Source organism: Macrobrachium nipponense, chromosome 33 (assembly GCF_015104395.2).
Source record: "Macrobrachium nipponense isolate FS-2020 chromosome 33, ASM1510439v2, whole genome shotgun sequence".
NCBI classification, from domain to species: domain Eukaryota; kingdom Metazoa; phylum Arthropoda; class Malacostraca; order Decapoda; family Palaemonidae; genus Macrobrachium; species Macrobrachium nipponense.
In genome coordinates, this window is record NC_087219.1 from 60,853,305 (window position 1) to 60,875,935 (window position 22,631).

The 22,631-nt window shown below is 44.9% G+C and overlaps 1 protein-coding gene across 1 annotated transcript in view; it reads right to left on the reverse strand.

Moving 5' to 3' along the window:
* LOC135203229 (serine/threonine-protein kinase RIO1-like) overlaps positions 1-22,631 on the reverse strand; it is a 133,564-nt gene that overhangs the window by 13,800 nt on the left and 97,133 nt on the right. The window contains exon 8 of the mRNA XM_064232997.1: positions 20,746-20,864. Coding sequence (XP_064089067.1) covers positions 20,746-20,864 — 119 coding nt within the window. The remainder of the gene's footprint in view (positions 1-20,745; positions 20,865-22,631) is intronic.

Sequence of the window (22,631 nt, forward strand, 5' to 3'; positions counted from 1 at the left end):
GAAAGAATGAAAGAGTCCAAGAGATATCTCTGTTGAAAATTCTCGCAATGTCGAAGGCGATGGAATCTAGCGTCACAGCAGTAGATGGTCCTTCATTATTGCGAGAATCCCCGTTAATCAGAGACCTAAGTCCATGATTGTTGGGCAGAGATACGGTTCGGTAGTCAATCAAAGCAGGGCAGAGAGAGACATAACTGACCGTGCATCTCGGAGGCCCAGCTGATACTGAGCTGCTATCAGGCAGTTCAATACGCAGTAGTTGAGCCTGAGCTCTCGCTGACTCGTCATCCTGAGTTGCCAGGTAATCCATTATTCCACTAAGGAATGCGTTCAGCTAGAACTACCGAGCATAAAAGATATGCTCGAGCAATTATATTTAGGTGAAACGAATTTCGGTAAATATAAAAGTTGAAATGGTGTTGTCGTGACAAAACCATAAGTATATAAAATTGAAACTGAAAACTCCTGGGAGGTTGCAGGCAACCCCGAGTTGCAGTTCAATTAGAATACTTCTCTTCTAAGTCGCAATCCGTAGATAAACTAGGATATGCGCCTACCCCTCGGACAATTCAACTGCTTAGTAGAATCATGTCGCGAGGTTAATATACGTAGTATATTTGTAGGATTCTGAACAACGATCTCCATCCTAAATTCTTTCCTTCAAGAAAACAAAATAAGGATTGGAGATCGACCACCTTCGATCTCTATCAAAAGAGAGAGAGTGAAGGAGAAGTCTTCCCCAAAGGAAAGCTTCAATGGTGAACAGAATACTAAGACGATAGTTCAAGCCAAACTGGATATTCCCGTCCGATCTTCTCTATTCCAGGTTGGTCGCCTACTGTGAGATAGTTTCTTTCAGCAGCAGTCTTCTTCCCAATGCTAGAAATTCCAGGAATTCGAGCATAGGCGAGGTTCCCGATTATCGTGTAACATATCGGGGATTCTCGTCTCGCTCACTTTGGACCGTGGTCTCGCCTAAGTGTTTGGAGATCGTAAAAAACTCGAACACTCTGAATGCGCTAGAAATTCCGTAGAATTCTAAGCAGTCTGCGAAACCCCCACCGAATTCGTCAAACGATATCGGCTGGTGGTCCTCTCGATTCCCGCAGAAATCGAGAATGGGGCAGGATCCCTCCTCAACGACCGGGGCTTACGTCAGGTAGGACCCGAAGGTCCCCCCGGTAGCGGAGTCCCCAACGTGGGATCCTACAGAGAAATCTCTGTAGGATCCCTCCCCTTTCCCTCGTAGCAGTAAGGAGAGAGGGAATGGAAGAGGAATTGGATACTCGCTCGCCTTCCCAGTGGAACTAGCAGTTGGAGAAGAGTAGGAGCAGCCATCGCCTTGCGGCGATGGCCTCTCAGAGTCTGGGAAAACGTATCGTCAGGAGAAAACGTTTTCCCTCGGAGGGTTACGAACTCTCACTGTAGGTAAGGGTCTGCCGCCACTGTGAACGTCGTCTGGGTGGGGCTGATCGACACCTGACAGGAGAGAGCCGATACCGTCCTCCGACTCATTCCAGTCCTCGTCGAGGTCGAAACCTCTCAGGAGGACCGAAGGAGTATTTAAATACGGTGTCCGAAGACACATAGAAACGCCGCTGTCGCAGTAGAGGAGGTGGAAGTAGCTTGATCGACCGGCCAGAACTGAGAGAGCCTTCTTGTCCGGAGACGAGAGAGACTGATTCAAGACAGAATCGGCAAGCTCCGATCGCGGCAGACCCACCGTCGGTTTGGGTTCCTTCTCGGGCCCCAAAACGACTCGAGCAGAGACGTAGGCTCTGCTGGTGGGAGCGGCAATCCTTCCGCAAGTCATTATGCTGACGAATCAGCTTAATGACTTCTGCAAATTCCTCTGTATCTCGGGAGTAACCGCGTCTTGCGGAGTAGGACCGTCCAGTCCCTCCAGCAAGAACAGATCCCGAGATACTCCTCCTTCAGAAGGAGGAACAGCGGCAGACCCCTGACGGTCGCCTCCAGCTACTTGCGCGTATGTCCTGGTCGGTCCTAGAACCGTGCCTGGTCCATACGGCGTCATAGGAAATGAATGTGGCGAAGAGATCCACATGAGGTGTCCCCCACAGCGACCAGAGATCTTGACACACTTCCTCGTGTAGGGTCCACTCTGTATGAAGGACCTGGTTCCTCCTGCTGAGTCTGTCCGCCCTCACATTCTTTACTCCCTGCACGAACCTTGTCAGAAGGGAGATGTTCCTGTGAGACGTCCAAAGCAAAAGGTCTCTCGTCAGTTCGTAAAGGAACGAGGAGTGAGTCCCTCCCTGTTTTCAAATGTAGGCAAGTGCGGTGGTGTTGTCCACGTTTACTTGCACTACTTTGTTCGACACCAGAGGTTCTAGACTCTTCAAAGCCAGATGCACGGCGAAGAGCTCTTTGCAGTTTATGTGCCAAGTCACCTGTGCTGGTTCCCAGGTGCCTGACACCTCCTTCGAGCCTAATGTTGCTCCCCAACCTTTCTCCGACGTGTCGGAGTACAACACTAGGTCTGGGTTCTGTGTCCTTAGAGAGATCCCTTTGTTCTCTTCCATAGGGGGTAACCACCATTCCAGGTGCGATCTTATCTCCACTGGAATGGGAAAAACGTCAGAAAGTTGTCCAGTTTTCCAACTCCAAGACTTCTTGAGGAAGAATTGAAGCGGACGTAAATGAAGTCTTCCTAGCGGGAAGAACTGTTCGAGCGAGGAAAGGGTCCCTAGAAGGCTCAACCATTCCCTCGCCGACGTATGTTCCTTCTTTAAGAAGAGAGAGACTATCCGCAAACCTTTTGCGATTCTCTCTTGCGAAGGAAATACTCGAAAACCCCGAGAATCCATCCGAATCCCCAGATAGACTAAGTCCTGTCTGGGGGTCAGCTGCGACTTCTCGAGGTTCACGAGCAATCCCAACGCTTTGATCAGTTCTAAAGTTAACTTCAGGTCCTCCAAGCACTGTCTCTCTGATCTGGCCCTGATGAGCCAGTCGTCCAGATACAGAGAGATATTTACTCCTTTGAGGTGAAGAAACCTCGCCACATTCTTCATCAGGCTTGTGAAGACCTGAGGAGCTGTGGACAGGCCGAAACACAAGGCTTTGAACTGAAAGATCCTTCCCCCCGTCATGAAACGGAGGTACTTCTTCGATGAAGGGTGGATCGGGACGTGAAAGTAGGCGTCCTGGAGATCTAGAGACACCATCCAATCTCCTTGTCGTAATGACGCCAGGACTGAAGCAGAAGTCTCCATGGAGAACTTCTCCTTCCGAACAAATTTGTTCAGAGAGCTGACGTCCAGTACTGGTCTCCAGCCTCCCGAGGCTTTCGCAACCAGAAAAAGGCGATTGTAAAACCCCGGGGAGTTTTGATCTAGTACTAGTTCTATCGCTCTCTTGTCCCACATTTGTTCCACCATCGATCGAAGAGTATCCCTCAGCACAGGATCCTTGTACTTGGCTGTTAGTTCCCTTGGTATTGACGTTAGGGGAGGAGTGTTCAGGAAAGGAATACGATATCCCTTCCTTATTATAGCCAACGATGACGTGTCTGTGTTTATAAGTGTCCAGGCCTCCACAAATCCCAGGAGCCTGGCACCTACTGGTGCTTGGAGGAGAGAAGCTTCATTTTCCCTTTTTAAAGGGACGAAAGGCAGACCTACCTCTCTTCTCCGGAGCCTTCCTTCTTGCGGGAGGTCTGGAGGTCGGACCACATCGAAAGGGCTGAACCGATGTACTCGGTCCTTTCTTGTCAGATGTAGAAGCAGGTTTCTTCTTCCTTGCTGACTGCGTCAGAAGATCCTGAGTCGCCTTCTCAGTTAATGAATGAGCAATGTCCTTCACCAACTGAGAAGGGAACAAAAAGTCAGACAAAGGCGAATACAGCAGCGCTGCCCTCTGAGCGTGGGAGACTGCCTTGGTTAAAAAGGCACCATATACCGTCCTCTTCTTTAGAAGACCTGCTCCAAACAAAGAGGAGATTTCAAAAGAGCCATCCTGTACCGCTTTGTCTATACAAGACAATATGCACAAAAGGGCTTCCGGTTCGATTCCTTCCGAATCATGGGCTTTCTTGGACATCACCCCAAGGGACCAATCTAAGAAGTTGAAAACTTCCAATACATGAAAGAGTCCCTTGAGGAGATGGTCCAGTTCAGAAATGCCCCACGTAATCCGTGCCGAGTTGAGACCTTGTCGACGTGAAGCGTCAACTAAGGTCGAAAAGTCTGCTTCTGACGTAGACGGGAGAGCAATACCCATATTCTCTCCCGTCTGATACCAAATGCCTCTTTTTTTACCAGCTAGTCTCGCTGGAGGCATGCAGAAGACCGTTCTTACTAAGTCCTTCTTAGACTTCATCCACGAGTCTAAGGATTGTAGAGCCCTCTTCATTGAAATGGTGGGCTTCATTTTGAGAAAAGACGAAGACTTCTTCGTCTTAGCACTCGAAAACAGAGAGCGCGGAGAAGGAGGAGCGGCAGGAGTCAATTCGTCTCCATACTCCTCTAGAAGCAAGGCAGTCAAAACTTTATAGTTCGACAGTCCTTCTCTTCCTTGATATTCTTCATCCGAGTTTCCTTCCAACTCGGGATCTAAATGAGTCTCCGCTCCCACCTCTGTAAGTTCCTCCTCTGGAGGAGACAAACTCCTAATAGGAGAGGGGCTAAGGGAATGATATTCTTTCCTCTTCCCCGCTTTAATAGCCTTGGAAGGCGCCAAAAGCTCAGGCTTCTCTCGATAAATAGAAGACGCTTCCCGCTTGGATGACGCTTCTCGTCCGCCAAGCGTCCTGGCTGACGCCTCCCGCTTACTTGGCTGCTGACGTCCGGATGACGCCTCGCGCCTGGAAGACGCTCCGCTCTCAAAAGGCGTCCTACTTGGCGCCAAAATATTGGTTGGAGCTTCACGTCTACCAACAGCTTTCAAAGACGATTCATGTCTAAAGACCGCTCTACGTCTCTCTGGCGTTACGAAACTTTCGTAAGCAACCGCTCTCGCTCTCGAACCCGAAGCTTCTGTAATATGTTTAGAAGCTTCACGTCTGCATGACGCTTCTCGCTTAGCAGGGGAGAGAGGACGAGACTTCTTGATTGGAAGAGCAACGTCCTTCCTACGAGGCGCTAAAACTCCCACTAGAGAGGCCAGTTGCTCTTGAACTGCCATAATAATTCTCCTTGAAGCTTCTCCCACGTCAACTGCATGACGCCTTTCGTCATCAATCGGGGGAGAAGTAGGAAAGGGTACTTCTGCGTACTCGTCGGGTGACGCTGACGCCACCTTCGCCTTCTTAATAGAAGAGGGAGCGTCATCTGAGAAACGCTCTGGGCTCGAATCAATTTCGGGTTCTTTCATATGACGCTTCAGAGGCCTCGATAAATTCGACTCCTTCCACCCTCGTTTAGGTGAGGGAGAGGGAGAGGATGAGAAACACTCACGAAGGAAGCTTTTTCTAGAGCGCCCTTGAGCAGCCTGCCACGAAACAGAGCTAGCTGAAGGGACGTCTGACCGTTGGGGATTCCCCACAACCTCCTTAAGGCTTTCGACTTTCCTTCTCCTCTGGGCATGGGAGCTTGGAAGAGGTCTAGGCCTGGGAGCGTCGCAGGGACGATCAAACGCCCCCTCCACAACACTGGGAGAACTCACTTCACTGTAATGCTCACTTTCACTAGCCTTACCTTGTAAGTCCGCCATTTTGGACTTCATGTCTCGAATCGTAGCTTTCAGATCGGCGATTTCCGAGGCCGATTCCGAAAGTACACTTTGTGAATGAGAAACATAGGGAGAATCTAAATCAGTAGGATTAGAATTATCAGTAAAAGGCTCAATAGGCCTTGAACTCACACCTTTCAGACGTCTAACCCTATCCCTCTCTAACTTCTTCAAATAAGAAGTTAAAGTCTTCCACTCTTCTGCATTTAATCCCTCGCATTCATTACAAGTATTATTAGCAGAACACTGAAACCCCCTACATTTACGGCATACAGTGAGAGGATCAACCGAAGCTTTCGGTATCCTCACCCTGCAGCCTACATTCACACACATTCTCATACTCACATTTGAATCAGACATACTGAGAAAAATCCAAAAAGCAATTCCAAAAACAGTCCACAGTAGCGAATGCCAAAAACACGATCCAGATACGTCACCAAAAAGCCGAGAAACGATGATCAAAGGATGAAATAAGAATCTAAGTCAGGAGGTAATAGCAACAATGTTGATACCACCGGCGACAGAGAAAATATGATAGAAAACGGGGATGGTTCCTAGTCCTGCCGCCCAGGGCAGGCCGGTAGATCACCTGACCTACCTGTAGCGAGTGGCGCGAAATTTGAATTTCTGTCGGGGACGACGGAGTCTTAGCTATGTATATATCTGACAGGTAAGTTGATTGTATGAAAATATCCTTTTAGTTCATATTTCTAAGGTAAAAATTGCTAACATTACCAGAGAAAACCAAAATGGAATGTCAGAGAGACTGACTCGCTCACCCTAAATAAAAAGAGGGTGTCGGTATGGTTTCTGGGGCGAGTGAAGCCACTACCACGGGCCTCTTGTCTTTTATATATCTCCTTCACAAAATCCCCCTGCTAGAGAGAGCTGATACACAGCCCGCGCCAGCAACTACTACTACCAATGCACCCACGCCAACAACAGCGCCTCTAGCGGCCATCCTTTAACCCTTAAACGCTGACTGGACGTATTTTACGTCAACATTTTTTGTCTCTCGGGTGCCGACTGGACGTATTTTACTTCGACATACAAAAGTTTTTTTAAAAATTTGCGGAAAAATACTTTTAGGCCTACCAGCCAAAAACTCTTGAATCACGCGCCTTGGGGGATGCTGGGAGTTCACGGATCAAGGTGTTGTTTTGTTTACAATCGTTACGCAGGCGCGCAAGCGCGAATTTCTTTCTTGCCGCACTAAAAAGTATCTGTGACACATCTCGGAAATTATTTCGTCACTTTGACATAATTTTTGTACCATTTTAAATTAGCCGTTACATGGAGTATTATGTATGAAAATGTGCGCATTTTTATGAAGAATACAACAAAAAAATACTCATGATTGTAGCTTTTATCAGTTTTGAGATATTTTCATATAAATAACGATAAGTGCCAAAATTTCAACCTTCGGTCAACTTTTACTCTATCAAAATGGTCGAAAAACGCAATTGTAAGCTAAAACTCTTATATTTTAGTAATATTCAGTCATTTAACTTAATTTTGCAACTAATTGGAAGTCTCTAGCACAAAATTTCGATTTATGGTGAATTTATGAAAAAACTTTTTCCTTACGTCCGCGCGGTAACTCTTACGAAAAAATCATACATGCGATTGTGGTAATGTTTGCACCATTTTAAATTAGCCGTTACATAAAGTTTTATATATGAAAATGTGCGCAATTTCATGCACAATACAACTAAAAACAACCCATGGTTGTAGCTTTTATAAATTTTGAAATATTTTCAAGCATTTACCTTCAGTTTGCAACAAATTGGAAGTCTCTAGCACAATATTTTGATTTATGGTGAATTTATGAAAAAAATAACATTTTCTTTACGTCCGTGCGGTAACTCTTCCGAAAAAATCATATGTGCGATTGTGGTAATGTTTGCACCATTTTAAATTAGCCGTTACATAAAGTTTTATATATGAAAATGTGCGCAATTTCATGTAGAATACAACTAAAAATAATTGAAGGTTGTAGCTTTTCTCATTTTTGAAATATTTGCATATAAATCACAATAAATAGAAAAAAACCACGTTCAGTCAACTTTGACTACCGAAATGGTCGAAAAACGCAATTGTAAGCTAAAACTCTTACAGTCTAGTAATATTCGGTCATTTATCTTCATCTTGAAACAAATTCGAAGTCTCTAGCACAATATTTAGATTTATGGTGAATTTAAAAAAAAATTTTTCCTTCCCTCCGCGAGCGGATTCTCCGCCACAAATCTCCGATATGCCTACGTTCCATTCTCGGAATATTTGCTCCGTTTCATATTAGGCATTTCATAGAGTTTTATATATGAAAATGTGCGCAATTTCATGTAGAATAAAACGAAAAATATTTGAAGGTTGTAGCTTTTCTTATTTTTGAAATAATTGCATATAAAAAAATATAATATAAAAAATTCGACATTCGGTCAACTTTACCTAGTCAGATATGGTCGAAAACTGCATTTGTAAGCTAATATTCTTACAGTATAGTAATATTCAATCATTTGTCTTCATTTTGAAAGAAATTGGAAGTCTCTAGGACAATATTTAGATTTATGGTGAATTTTTGAAAAAAATATTTGTTTACGTCCGTGCGTTACGAATTCATGCATTATTTTGTGATAATATTTTCTCTGTGTTGCTTTTATTGTTTTACAATGTGTTATATACCAAAATGATCGCAATTTAGTGTACATTACAACGAAAAAAGAAGTAACTTGTTACCTTTAACCGTTTTGCGCACAGCGCGATTTGAATACAATTAAATATGAAATTTCATTTTTGCGCTATCATATATCGCATTATTTATATATGATAATGATAATTTTTTTCATTTCTGATGGTTGCATACTAAACTTCAGCCAATGACAAAAAAAGGAGCCAAAAATGAACTCTTAATCTTGAAAACTAAGCGCGCTGTGATTTTTTGAAAAAAATATTTTTTCCTCTTCCGCGCTCACTCTGAAACACCTCCGGCACACGGGAGACATTTTTTTTTTTACCGCTTCGGCGTTTAAGGGTTAATATCAGAGAACCAAGCTTGGGCTAAAGGGTGGGAATAATAAAAAGGGGGGGGATTTCACTGGGCGACACGGGCCATTGCCCAGAAATAGATTTTTCCTTCGTCAAAATCCCTTTTCTGGGCCAAGCCCGTGTCGCTTTGTGAAATAGTACCAGAGAAATGGCCATAAGCTTGGTAAAATGAAAACAAAATAAGGAAAGTAATAAAAGCAAAATAAGTAAAAAACTAATATAATCTTGTAAATTTACAAACTGGTGAATTTACACTTAGACTAACTTAGATTAGATGGATTATACTTATTACTAAAGAGATTATAGGAGTACAATATGACAATTAATAATAAGGTAATATATACAATCCAATATATACAAATGTGAGGATTCCTAGCAAAAAAATAAGGAAAACCTCACTCTATAGCCTATGCAACTAAGGCTTATTGGTTAGTGGTGAACCTGGTGGCAGGGTCACAGGAAGGATGTTAGTGAGGCAGGTAGAAAGGAGATCTGGATCTATGGCTAACTACTTAGACAGGGTCAGGGGAAACTGTGTTTCCTGCTGCCACTGCTGGAAATTTTAAAGCTTCTAAGGATTTCAGGTAATGGCGTCTGAATACTGTCGGTGACTTCCAGCCTGTATATTTCTTAAGATCATCGAAATTCATGTGTTGGAAATAATTAATTGAGGTGGCTACAGCTCTAATGTCGTGGACTTTAGGGAAGGAATCTGGGTAGGCTTGTTTAATAAAGTACAAGATTTGCTGTCTAATTCCTTTTATGGTAATAGTGCCACCTTTCTCACTTATGAATAAGGGACCTGATGATCTAGTAGATGTCCTTGAGAGGAAAGCTCGTAAGGTGGTTACTGGACATAAGGAAGGGTCCTGAGGGAGGTGAGGTACCTTCCAAGGGGCCCATCTCATTAAGGGGTCCTCATTTTTGGCCAAGAATTTTCTATCTGGGGAGAGGAGAACTTCTCCTGATGGGAGAAATTCTATGTGGCCTGGATCTCTGGAGAGAGCCGACAGTTCAGATATTCTGGCTCCTGAGGCCAGACTTAAAAGGAAGAGTGTTTTCCTTAGTAAAGATATATAATTGGATGAATTGTTATCAGTGTTTGAGGCCAATCTGAGAACATCATTTAAAGACCATGAAACTGAGCTAGGTCTCTCTGTTGGTCTGAGCCTAGCACACGCTTTGGGAACAGACGAGAAATAAGAATCTGTTAAGTCTATTCTGAAGCCCAATTGAAAAATCTTTCTTAGAACCGACTTAATAGTAGTAATAGTACCGGCTGGTAGACCTTTTTCAAACAATGATCTGAAGAATGTAATAGCCAAGTTAGTATTTGTGATGGTAATTGCTTCATAGCAAAGAAAGTTAAAGGAAAGGAGAACGCATTTTCGAGAAGTTTGGCAGCAAGGAGGCTTTTGAGCCACTGTTGGAGGCGTCTATGCTCGCGGCTCTTCTAGAATTGGCAGGAGTGTTGTGGATCTCCTCGTTACGTGAGAAACGCCGCGATTTCTGATGCAATGCCTCGTCTAGATTCATCTAAGAAGTTCTAGAAATCCCTGGAGTCGGTGACGTTCACCGTAGGCGCCGCCCCCAGAGTGCTGTATAAATACGACGAACGAACTTTGGAGAGGAGTGATCGTAGAAGAGAGAGAGAGATCGTAAAAGAGAGATCACCAGTTAGTCACAGAGAGCCACAGATCAGATTATCAGTGAGAGATCAGCAGCAGCAGAGATGTTCCGTGAGATACGAGAAAAAGGAACCGACGAAGTATCAATCAAAAGAAGTTGTTCGAGAGTTGGTTGGATATTGGTCTAGTCGTCTTCCGGTGTGGACAGTCGAGTTGTCTCTACGTCGAGCAGACTTCGGAGAAGAAAAGGGGAGAGTTCCTGCCTTACGAATAGACTATTTTCTGCAATACGAAGGCAAGAGGACAACTGCAATTGCCGCTCTACTTTTATGAAGCCACCTCTTCGAAGTGCCAAACTGTTTAGCAAGTATTCTTATTACCTCACTGTTTCCCCCAGTTCATGCAGTGTAAGATTCTGTCTTTTTATGTAAATAGGAGATACCATTCTGCATTTACCTTTGTTAGTAAGCTTGTAAATAAACCTTTGTTGTGTTAGTGTCTCTTTCTATATTCATATCCCCAGTTTCAACTGTTTGTGTTAAGTTTTTTTTTTATTATTTCATATCGAACCTGAAGCGGACCTCCCTCAGAGGCCATAACATTGTCTCCGAGACCTCAGGGTCCATAACAATTTGTGGCGACCTTTAGCCAGGATATTTCGACACCGTAACATTGTCTCTGAGATCTCGGAATCCGTAACAGTAGTCATGGTTTGAGATGGTGTTTCCTTCAGGAAATTTGCTAGTTTAACCCCTGCGTCATATTGACGTAACGTTGATTCTCTTTTATCCGATTCTAAGAAGAGGATATTTTGAGGATCAATATTTGCAACTCTCTTAGCCACGAACTTCATAAAGTCCATAAAGTTAGGGTTTTGAGAATTCCTGAGGAAGCGAACACAGTCCTCATTTGTACTTGTTGAGAGAGCTTGGGATTGGGAATCCGCTGAGGGCGGAGACCCAGTTCCAGAAGCAGAGGGAACCAGTTGCTCTTGGGCCAATGTGGGGCTACTAGAGCGACTTGTCCTTTGAAAGTCCTGAGTTTGTTCAGGACTTTCAATAGAAGATTCACTGGAGGAAAGATGTATATTTTCTTCCACTGATTCCAATCTATGGCCATGGCGTCTGTGGCATAAGCCAGAGGGTCCAGGTTGGGGGCCACATAGCACGGGAGCTTGTGGTTCGATTGTGATGCGAAAAGATCCACCTGGAGGCCTGGGACCCTTTGGCTTATCCACTGGAATGAGAGCTTGTCCAGAGACCATTCCGATTCTAGTGGAACTGATCGAGACAGTGCGTCCGCTATCACGTTCCTTACTCCCGCCAGATGAGTGGAGGATAGATGCCATTTGTGCTTGCCTGCTAGTGAAAAAATGGCTATCATGACATGGTTCACATGACTTGACTTGGATCCTCCCCTGTTGATGCACTGTACTACCACTGCACTGTCCAGAACCAGTTTGATATGAGAGTTCTTGGCTGGTAGAAGCCTCTTCAATGTCAGGAACACTGCCATGGCTTCCAATACATTGTGATGCTGGCGGAACTGAGGGGACCAAGTCCCTTGTACTTTTTTGAATTGAGAGTATCCGCCCCATCCGCTTAGAGATGCATCCGTGTGAATAATCAACGCCGGAGGGGGGAATTGAAGAGGCACTGATTTGGACAGATTCTTGACTTCCGCCCAGGGGCGGAGATGTTGGCGGAGAACCGGCAGGATGGCTGACAACTTGTCCCGAGACTTCTTGTTTGCTCTTGAACGCCAAACTTATATCTTTTGATTTTGCCTTCGGTAGAACGTCTGTCACTGATGCGGATTCTTCCTGGTTTCTCCTTGATGCTTTTTTGCCCTTGAGGAATTGCCTCGTAGCTTTGGCTATTTCTTTCCTTTTGTCCGACGGAATTGACAGAGCGTGGGCATCAAGTCCCATTGAATGCCTAGCCATTGAAAGCGGGTGTCCAGCATCAGCCTGGACTTGGACTTGTTTATTTGGAATCCCAGATATTCCAGGAGTTGAATTACTTTGGTTGTAGCTTTCTGGCACTCTTCGACGGTTGTTGCCCAAACAAGCCAGTCGTCCAGATAAGCTACTACCATTATCCCTTGAGACCTTAGTTGTTGAACTACTGACTCCGCCACCTTTGTGAATATCCTGGGTGCCACGTTCAACCCGAAAGGCATCACTCTGAATGAGAATGCCTGGTTTCCTAGTCTGAAGCCTAGGTACGGGCGGAAGTGTCTCGCTACTGGGATATGATAGTATGCGTCTGTAAGATCGATAGAGGTGGTGACAGCCCCACGGGGAAGTAAGGTCCGCACCTGCGAGATAGTCAGCATTTTGAACTTGTCGCAACGAATGAATAAGTTTAGACGGGATAAGCCTAAGATTATTTTTCTTTTGGTTGAGTCTTTCTTTGGCACACTGAAAAAGCGACCTTGAAACTTTAAATGCTTGACTTTTGATACTACCCCTTTCTGAAGTAGTTCTTCGGCAAACTCTGTCAGTTCTGTCGTCGGTTGCTGATAGAAGGTCTTGGATGGAGGGGGACCTTTGATCCAGCTCCATCCTAGTCCTTTGGACACAATACTTTGTGCCCAACTGCTGAACCCCCATCTGTGTCGATAGAGGAACAGTCTCCCTCCTACCTGAGGGTTCTCACTGACTTGGGGCTGGTCGAGACCCACGTCCTCCACGAAAGTGTTTTCCTCTGATAAGGGCTCTTCCGCCACCTCTCTGGCGAAATGAACCCCTAGCCCTGCTTCCTCTCCCAAACTTGTTAAAAGTTTGGAATGCTTGGCCTTCGAAGACTGGATTGAAGGCCAGCGAGACAGCAAACGAGGTAGAGGGTTGGTTCTGAGGTGTCAAGAACAAGATAGGCTGAGCCTGGTTCTTCGAGGTGGAAGGTTGTACCACCTGAGAGACCGGCACTGCTTGGACCATCTGCTGTTGTTGAGGAGCCTGATAGGGAGTAAACTTCCTGGGCTTCTTCGACTTCTTAGTAGATGCCGAAGAAGTCTCAGGCTTCCTTTTAACAGAAAGGCCCCAAACGGACCTTAAGGCTTTGATTCAGCCTTGTGGCCTCATGCTGAACCTCATTCACCAGGGTTTCTGGGAAGAGGTCAGCAACCCAGATAGGAGCGGCGGGCAGTTTGTTATGCTCATGGCGAATCGTCGCCTCCTGCAGCACATGCTTCCTACAGTTTCTTCGTGCGACCACGAAGTCGTAAATGTCGCACTGAACTGTATGTGTTTGGGCCTTGGCTAAAAGCCTAAATAGAGGTTCCTTGCCATAGGATATTGCGGCAACCTCTGTCATTACCAAGGCATTCAGCGTTCTCCCTAGCCTAGACCTGGCATCAAATTCCGCCTGAATTAGATTGTCAGGTAATCTAGGGAGTCTCGCTAAACTCCGCTATTGCGCAGTCCGGCTTGAGCTTACCTACCGTGAAAGTGGATGGTAGATCCGTCCAAAGATCTTCCGCACTGGGAAACAGGAGGGATGTTGGCGACGTTTCACGGAGCTGCGGCATAGGCTCATCCTTCATGGCACCCTGGATAGTCACCTCTGCCAACTTTGTGGTGAACGGAGTAGGGGTCTCTTCGTCCGCCACAAAGATGGTAAAGGGGCTCTTAAACGCCTGGAGCTTCGTGTTAACACAGTCCCAGTCGTCTAAATTCACTAGCCACTCCCTCTGGGCCTGATCCCGGCTGTAAATGACAGTTTCCTTTGGGATCCTGTCTTCCCTCCTCATCGCCGTCTCTGTAAGACGGGCGTAACCCATGAAAGGAGGTTGTAGATTAGCGGGGTGGAACTCGAAGTCCTCTATTCTTCGAGTGCCACAGTCAGGCAGCGTCAGCATACCGTCCTTAAACGGAGCGTACGCTGCTACCCTCCATGGGTTGTTAGCAGAGAAGGGAGGTAGGGAATCGTAGTCAGGCATAGCTTGGACGGCCACTGTAGGCTGTGCGAGAACTGTTGGAGGGTTCGTTCTGAGACCCGCCATGAGGTTCTCTTGATTGGTCAGCCTTTCCGAAATGTTTCGAATAGACTGACCAGATTCCTCAAAGGATGTTGCGATGTGTGATAACATCTGCTCAATTTTATCCTGAACTAAGCTGCCCACCATAGTACCCATTTGCTGCATAATGTTCGCAGCAAATGCATCTGTGTCGAAAGGAGCTGGGTTCTTAGACACTTTAGGAGTTTTTGGGCGCGTCCCAGTGGAGGTAGAAGGCTGAGGATCACCAGAAACCATTAGCCTTATCCTTTGAGGATTTACTTCTCGACCCTTTTGAGTGTGAGGACGAAGATGATTTTGTCCTCTCTGCTCCGGGATGGTGAGCCGGAGACTTACGAGACTCAGAAGACGTAGTCTTTTTGGACGTTGTCTTCTCCAGGGCCTTGATCTCTCGTTTCCCCTTTACTTTGGGGATAGGTTGAGTGGACTTTGGTCTGGCCAAAATCTCACTCTCTGAGAATCCTTGAAAAGATGTAGAAGAGTGGACAGGGGAAGAAGAAGATCCAGAAGGACCCAAGGGAAGCCCTTGGGCCCCCAACAAACCTGCCTCAACAAACATACCACCTGGGTCACCTACCGCCATTGGTTCCAGGTTAAGGTCTAGGGTCACCACGTCGTCTGCTAGTTCGGGGTTACTCTGGGCCGCCAGCGCCTGGGCCACTTGGACCTGGATCGACGAGATGTACGGGGCCGCCACTGTAGGGTCAACGTAGAACGTCGGTTTCGCTCGGGGGAAGAGGTGGAGAGCCATATCCTTATCCAGAATATACGGCTGCCCCTTCGCTACGTTCTTACCGAAGCCGCCGACCCAGGCCTTCAGGGTGGCTGTCGCGGCGTCCTTCACGGCGGAGGCCTGGAAGAGAAGGTTATTTCAGGCCTCAAGAAAGGCTGAAAATGGCCCACATATGACAAGATATCATACTTCATGAATATTCATATACAGTAGACCCTTGACTCACGAACGCATTGACCCACGTACAACTCGATCCCCGACCAAAATTATAGGTAAAATTTCACCCTTGACCTACGAACTAACTTTGAGATACGAACAAAAAAAAATGCGGAAAATAAAAATTCTGTTTGGGTCATGAACTAATTTTGAGACATGAACATTTGAAAAATGCTGGAAATTTCTGGAAAATAACAATTCACTTTGTTTCACAAACTAATTTTTAGACACAAACATTTGAAAAATGCGCGAAATCGCCCAGCACACGTGAGAGCGTTTGAGTTGCCATGGGAACAGCCATCCTCCAGCCGCCCACGCACGGCGTCACCCACGCATCGCTCTTTGTCTCATCTCATTGTGTACAAGACGTTCGTCAATTCGCTTAGCATTTTTTGCGCTAAAACTTGTGATTTTTTCTTCATAATGGGCCCTAAGAAAGTGAAGAGTGGTGGTGAAAGTAAGAAAGTGAAGAGTGATGGTGAGAAGAGGGTGCAGAGGAAGATAACCATTGAAATAAAGAAAGAAATTATAGAAAAGTTTGAACGTGGTGTTCGCGTGACCGATATCGCAAGTGAGTACAAGATGGCCAAGTCGACAATTTCGACAATTTTGAAAAACAAGGATGCCATTAAAGAAGCAAATGTTGCGAAGGGAGTGACAGTACTAACCAAGATGAGATCGCAAACCCTCGAAGAGGCAGAAAAAATAATTTTGAAGTGGGTACATGAGAAACAGATGGCAGGTGATAGTGTAAACGAGCCGATCATCTGCGAGAAAGCTCGGCAAGTGTATCAGAGTTTGCTGAAGGAAACTCCTTCTACTAGTGCCACGCCAGATGATTTTAAGGCTAGTAAAGGGTGGTTTGATAACTTCAAGAAAAGAACTGGAATTCACTCTGTAATTAGGCATGGTGAGGCTGCTAGCGCAGACAAGGCTGCTGCTGAGGCATTCGTGACTGAGTTTGCCGAGTTCGTGGAGGCCGAAGGATACGTCGCTCAACAGATTTTCAATTGTGATGAAACGGGCCTCTTCTGGAAGAAGATGCCCAACAGGACATTTATCACCCAAGAAGAGAAGGCGCTCCCAGGCCACAAGCCAATGAAGGATAGGCTTACGCTTTTGTTATGCTCAAACGCAAGTGGCGACTTGAAACTAAAGCCGCTACTTGTCTACCATTCAAATAACCCGCGTGCCTTTAAGCAGCACAACGTAAATAAGGCCAGACTGCCTGTAATGTGGAGGGCCAATACAAAAGCATGGGTGACACGGAACTTGTTTAGGAGTGGATTGATGAAGTGTTTGCGCCGACCGTGAGTCAGTACCTAACAGAGAACAAGCTACCCCTGCGGTGCCTTCTGATCATGGATAATGCCCCGGCACACCCTTCGTACTTGGCTGACTGCAGTGAACATGACTTCATTCAGTTCAAGTTCCTTCCACCCAACATGACCTCTGTTCTCCAGCCCATGGACCAACAAGTCATTAGCAATTTTAAGAAATTATATACGAAGGCGCTCTTCTCCAGATGCTTCCGTGTAACTGAAGAGACAAAATTAACCTTAAAAGAATTTTGGAAGAAGCACTTTAATGTTTTTCACTGCATAACCCTCATTGATAACGCATGGACTGAAGTTACGTACCGCACATTAAATTCTGCGTGGCGGAAACTTTGGCCCCAGTGCGTAACTGTCCGTGACTTTGAGGGCTTCGATGCAGAGATTGTGCAAGAAATTGTGTCCATGGGCAACAGTATGGGTCTACAAGTCAACGACGAAGATGTTGAAGAATTGGTCGCTGAACATTCAGAAGATTTGACTGCGGACGAACTTGTTCAACTCCACAAAGAGCAGCAGGAGCAACTTGCTCGGGAGCAATCAACTGACGAAGAGGAGGCTGGGGAGGAAGTTACAGATGTCAGCAGTGATGTGATAAAAGCCGCATTGGAAAAGTGGAATGATGTCCAGTGCTTCCTTGAATTGTATCATCCGACAAAATTGTTACGAACAGGATCGTGAATATGCTCAATGAAAATTTAATGAGCCATTTTCAGAAAAGTTATGCAAGGAAGGAAAAGGCAACAGACATTGGATAAGTTTGTGATTAAACGTTCACCAAAAAAACCTAGAAGAGTTGAATCTCCGGAACGAGATCTCCCCGACCTGGATGGGGGAGGGTCTCCTTCCGCACAATAACCTCCTCCCCACCCACCACCCTCCTCTTCTCTTGTCCGTCAAGCCAGAAGTCTCGCCAGTCATAGTAAGTGTTCACTTTACAAACATTTTTATAGTGTTAGTTTACCATTTTAAATTATATTATTAGATACATTAAGGTTTTTTACACTGACTTTTACATTATCTGTGTAAAATAAGGCAAAATATACATAATATATATTGGTTCGTAGGGGTCGAGAACCAATTAATATTATTCCCATTAAACCTTATGGGGAAATTAGCTCCGAGTCACGAACAATTTGGAACACGACCAAGGTCTAGGAACGGATTGTGTTCGTGAGTCAAGGGTCTACTGTATCTCTACTATACAGCGGAAAGAATTCGATATAAACTTACACCGGAGGTAAATTGCTCCACTAGCTCGTAGCATATCGAGCATGCCTCGTGATGCCATGCCGCTGATTCCCCGAATCGGATGGCGCAGACGGCGCGGGTCCTGCAAATTTCATGACCTCAGGGATCCTGGAGTACGGCGTTACATCCGGACTCCTGGCAGTTGGTAGCATGTAAGTGGACAGATACATGAGTATCAACACTAGTTAACGGGACTAGCCCGTTAAGAAATATAATGCTCCGCCATATGCCGGGGCGGAGAATTAAATGTTAACCTTCTCCTGTTCTCTTGATAGTCCATAGGTCAAGAATGCTAGTAGCAGGTTCCGGTACGCCGGAGAAGGAAATTCACCGAACTAGCAATGAGACTCAACACCGGGGTGGTACAAGTACGGCGGGAAGAAACAAGAGAAAGTTAACCTAATAATAATAAAATAGACAAGGAGGAGCATAGCTCCGCCGTAGAAATAAAAGCCAACCGAAGGAGACCCCGATGAGAGGGTGCTCCACCGGTTAGCGGGATCAAAAAACAATAACAATAAACATAGGAAGCATGTATGGAGCTCTTCTCCCCCCCCCCCCCCCCCCCCCCCCCCCCCCCACAAGGATCTGTGGAACCAGTCAATCCCGCCGCCGGCACGGTGGGAAATAAAAAAAGGGGGGGAGGGGAGACCGGGGTAGGAGAGAGCGCGATAAGGACCCCAGGGTCTCCCGAGCGCGGACGGGCCAGATGGCCAGTCTAACCCGAGCGCACCCAGGACCCCCCCGTGGAGCCCAATAAGAGAACGGTATGACAAGATAGAAAAAGTATAACCCTACCCCCACACGAGACTCCCGTATCCCCTCCGGAGAGGGGAGGAGGGGAGGAAGCTCGGGTGTTGTCATGGCAATGTGAGCGAGCAGAACGTGCCTCCCTGACCCCCGTAGAGGGAGGGGAGGGAGGGAGGGGTACTGAGCCTGGCCCACCGTGAACATATGACCCACGTACCTGGTAGGTCCGACGAAGAGGTAGCCTAGGCTACTCTAACCGTCTCAACATGCTACCCTAGAGTTACAAAATAAAATTATATAATAGAAAAGAAGGGAATCATAGAAAAAGAGAAAGGAACGTCCTAGAAAGGCTAGGAAACCAACCCGTGAAGGAGGGCGCCTAACCACTCGGGAGCTGGGCTCTGCCTAACAGACCTAGACAAAGGCACATGCATGCATGAACACTGCGCTAAGGTAAAAAGGCATGAGCTCAATCGAGCTGGATTCCCTGAATAGTACCAAATCAAAATAGCAAAATAATCAAAATAATAGCAGAATCTTTCACATCACGAAGGCATATCATAAAAACTGCACAAGACAGATACTACGGTATGGGAGACCGTAGGAACTGAAAAAGAATCACACGAGGCGAACCGGGTAGGTGAGCCTGTAGCCATGCGGTGGAGGCACCGTTATAAAACCCAAATAAAGGTAATAAAACGGGCCCTAACTGGCTAAAATTACGTGAAACACTTAATCAGTACTTAACTTAGTTGCAGCAATAGCTTGGAGCTCCATCGTAGATGATAAATCCAAAAAAGCACTCAAAAAACACAGAGCAAAGAAAGGCACGTGCCTGAAGTTCTGCTAACAGAAAAAGAATGGCCGCTAGAGGCGCTGTTGTTGGCGTGGGTGCATTGGTAGTAGTAGTTGCTGGCGCGGGCTGTGTATCAGCTCTCTCTAGCAGGGGGATTTTGTGAAGGAGATATCTAAATGACAAGAGGCCCGTAGTAGTGGCTTCACTCGCCCCAGAAACCATACCGACACCCTCTTTTTATTTAGGGTGAGCGAGTCAGAGTCTCTGACATTCCATTTTGGTTTTTCTCTGGTAATGTTAGCAATTTTTATCTTAGAAATATGAACTAAAAGGATATTTCACAAAGCGACACGGGCTTGGCCCAGAAAACAAAGGGCAAACTTCTGTAGTTTCCTCTTGATAATTCTCCAAAGCGTAAGCATAGATGTCAAATGAATATACTGTCCCGCCCTGATATTAAAGGGTGAAAATAAGTGATAAGGGTGAAGATACACCCTTACCACCAACTCTTGATGCATGAAGGGGAAAGGTGGATAGCAAGGCTTATTACAAATATTAGGTTTGTATATTAATTATTAAAGCCAATTAATTATTAATATCAAACACAGTATATTCAAAATATTAAAAATATCAAAAGCAAGATCCCACCGGGAAATCATGACTAATGGCTAGTCAGCAAGAGCTCACAAATATATGTCTTCAATGGAAGACAGCTGACAGCAAAATGGATGTTTACATCTAGGCGGGTAAGACTAATTACTGCCTAACCACCTTCAAGAAATCAACGGTGGCGTTCAGCTTCGCCATAAAGTAATTCCTAATGTAAAGGACCAAGGGTTTGTCAATCGTGAAGGAACAATTCTTTTTTCCAACCAACCTCAAGTTAGTGCAAAGATTCAGAGAATGTTTATATTGAGATTTAACATAATTTTGTTCTGAGTTTCAGAGTTTTTATGATAAGACTGGAAGAATTTGTGGTAAGACTCGGTAACAGTTTGCGATGAGATCCTGAGTGTGTGTGCCAAGATGTGGCAGGATTCTGTACATAACTCATGTCCAAACTTCCTTCTAATTTCAAAGCAAATTCAAGCTGAATCTTGAAACAAACTGCTAACTCTTAGAACAAACTCATTGAATCTTCCCATAAACCACCTATGTTAGTTGTTCCTAAACACTATAAATATTTCTGGTTCAGATTATTGCTGGTTTCCGTATGTGAGTATAATGGAAGTAAATGAGAGCTCTTAAAGACCATTAGACAAACATTAATATCCAACTTACAAAATATTAAATTCACTCAGATCAGCATGCACAAGTCGACAATCTCGGTACATGGTCCACATCTGCAGCACCAGATCATAATACAGCTCACGTGCTTTGGACTCGGATATTACAGCATCCTGTCAATGATAAAATGCTTGAAATATAACAATGCAAATGTCACAGTACGTATCACTTTATTCTTAAAATAAATGAGCTTCAATCAATGTTAAAAGTCCACTTAACAAAAGGAAAGGACACAATTAAAATATACAGTAGACCCACATATTTGTGGGGGATGGGTACCCGAACCCCCAAACGAATTTCTACAATCTGTGAATACTTAAAACCCCTCTGCAAAGGCTTAGAACTGCCTATTTTGATAGTAGTTTTTCACAAAGAACTGCCTATTTTGATAGTAGTTTTTCACAAAGAACTACCTATTTTGATAGTAGTTTTTCACAAAAAATGCATTTTTTACAGCTTGGTCGCTGTCTCATCCTCAAAGAGTAACCCTTTCCATGGTCTGTGCAGAGCACCGTCATATCGTTTACGTACAACCAAAATCCGACCCAGGCTCCGTTCCTTTTTCCGGTTGGTCAGAGAAGTCCGTTCTTCACTTACTGATTCAGCTAAGTGCATAGTTTTAAATTCCAGTTAAAAATTTTTTAGTTTAGACTGTGGAGCAATGATTTATCGTGAGTAAAAAAACCACAATTGGTTTATTTCGTCAGTGCACGTCTGCACTTCTTATGATTTATGATCGTTACGCTAGGTCCAAGAATTTTGTTCTTTGCTTATTAATTTTATCACCGAGGTTCATTGAAACATATAAGTTGAAAGCTAAGTGTACAATTCTAAGTTTGTTTTAAAATTTTGTTAGTTTATAATGTGGAACAATGATTTTAGCATAAGTGAAAAGCAGTAAACCGTCGTTTTTTCACCAGTACACGTCAGCTGGAGTGATTTAGGATCGTTAGCTCTAAGACTTTCATTCTTCACTTATTCATTTCATTACCGAAGTCCATGGAAACTTCCAACTTGAAAGCTGAGTATGTAATTTCAAGTTCCAGCTAAATTTCTTTTAGTTTAGAACTTTAGGCTGTGGAACAATGATTTTTATGTGCATGAAAAGCTGTAAACCGTCTTTTTCATCAGTACACATCGGCGCTCCTTACAATTTGCGATCGTTGGCCGTTTGTAGAAGCAAAAGCTGTTTTGAAGATTTTATCATTCTATTTGGAAGTTTTATCTAAAGAAATATTCCACAATTATTATTAAAATAGACAATCCGTTCAGATAACAATGTCAGCAACAGACTACCAGGCAGTTGCCTACAACCTACGTTGATTAAGTGAGAATATGTTAGCTAGACTGTAGTAGACAGTGTCTGTAGCCTATAACCTGAATTATGTATCCTTAAGGGTGAGCAAAAAATAACCTGGATTAGGCAGTAACTTGAATTAAGGTAAGATTTACGACATATCCTGTTAAGCTATAGGCCTACGCAATAGCCTAAATTTACACCAAAGACCCTAGGATTAGATAAAAGGCTACAGACATTTTCCCTTTATATACAGCCTGTTATTTAAGACGCCCGCCCCCAGCTTGTTCACACAGGCCACCACAGTGGTGGTGTCCGACATCAGAATGACCAAGTGACCTTCCACCCTCTCTCAGAAATCCTTTAGACCCAGGAAAGTTGATTTCAACTTCAACACTTTGATGTGAAGCAGCTTGTCCTCTGCACTCCATACACCCTAGGAGCTCTTTGAGATGAGCACCCCAACCTTCAGTGGAAGCATATGAGAAAAGGAGCAGATCTGGAGGGGATGGGCATAGAGGAACTCTACCATAAGGTTCTGGTCATCCAACCACCACCTTAGGTCTCTTCTTACCTCTTGCGA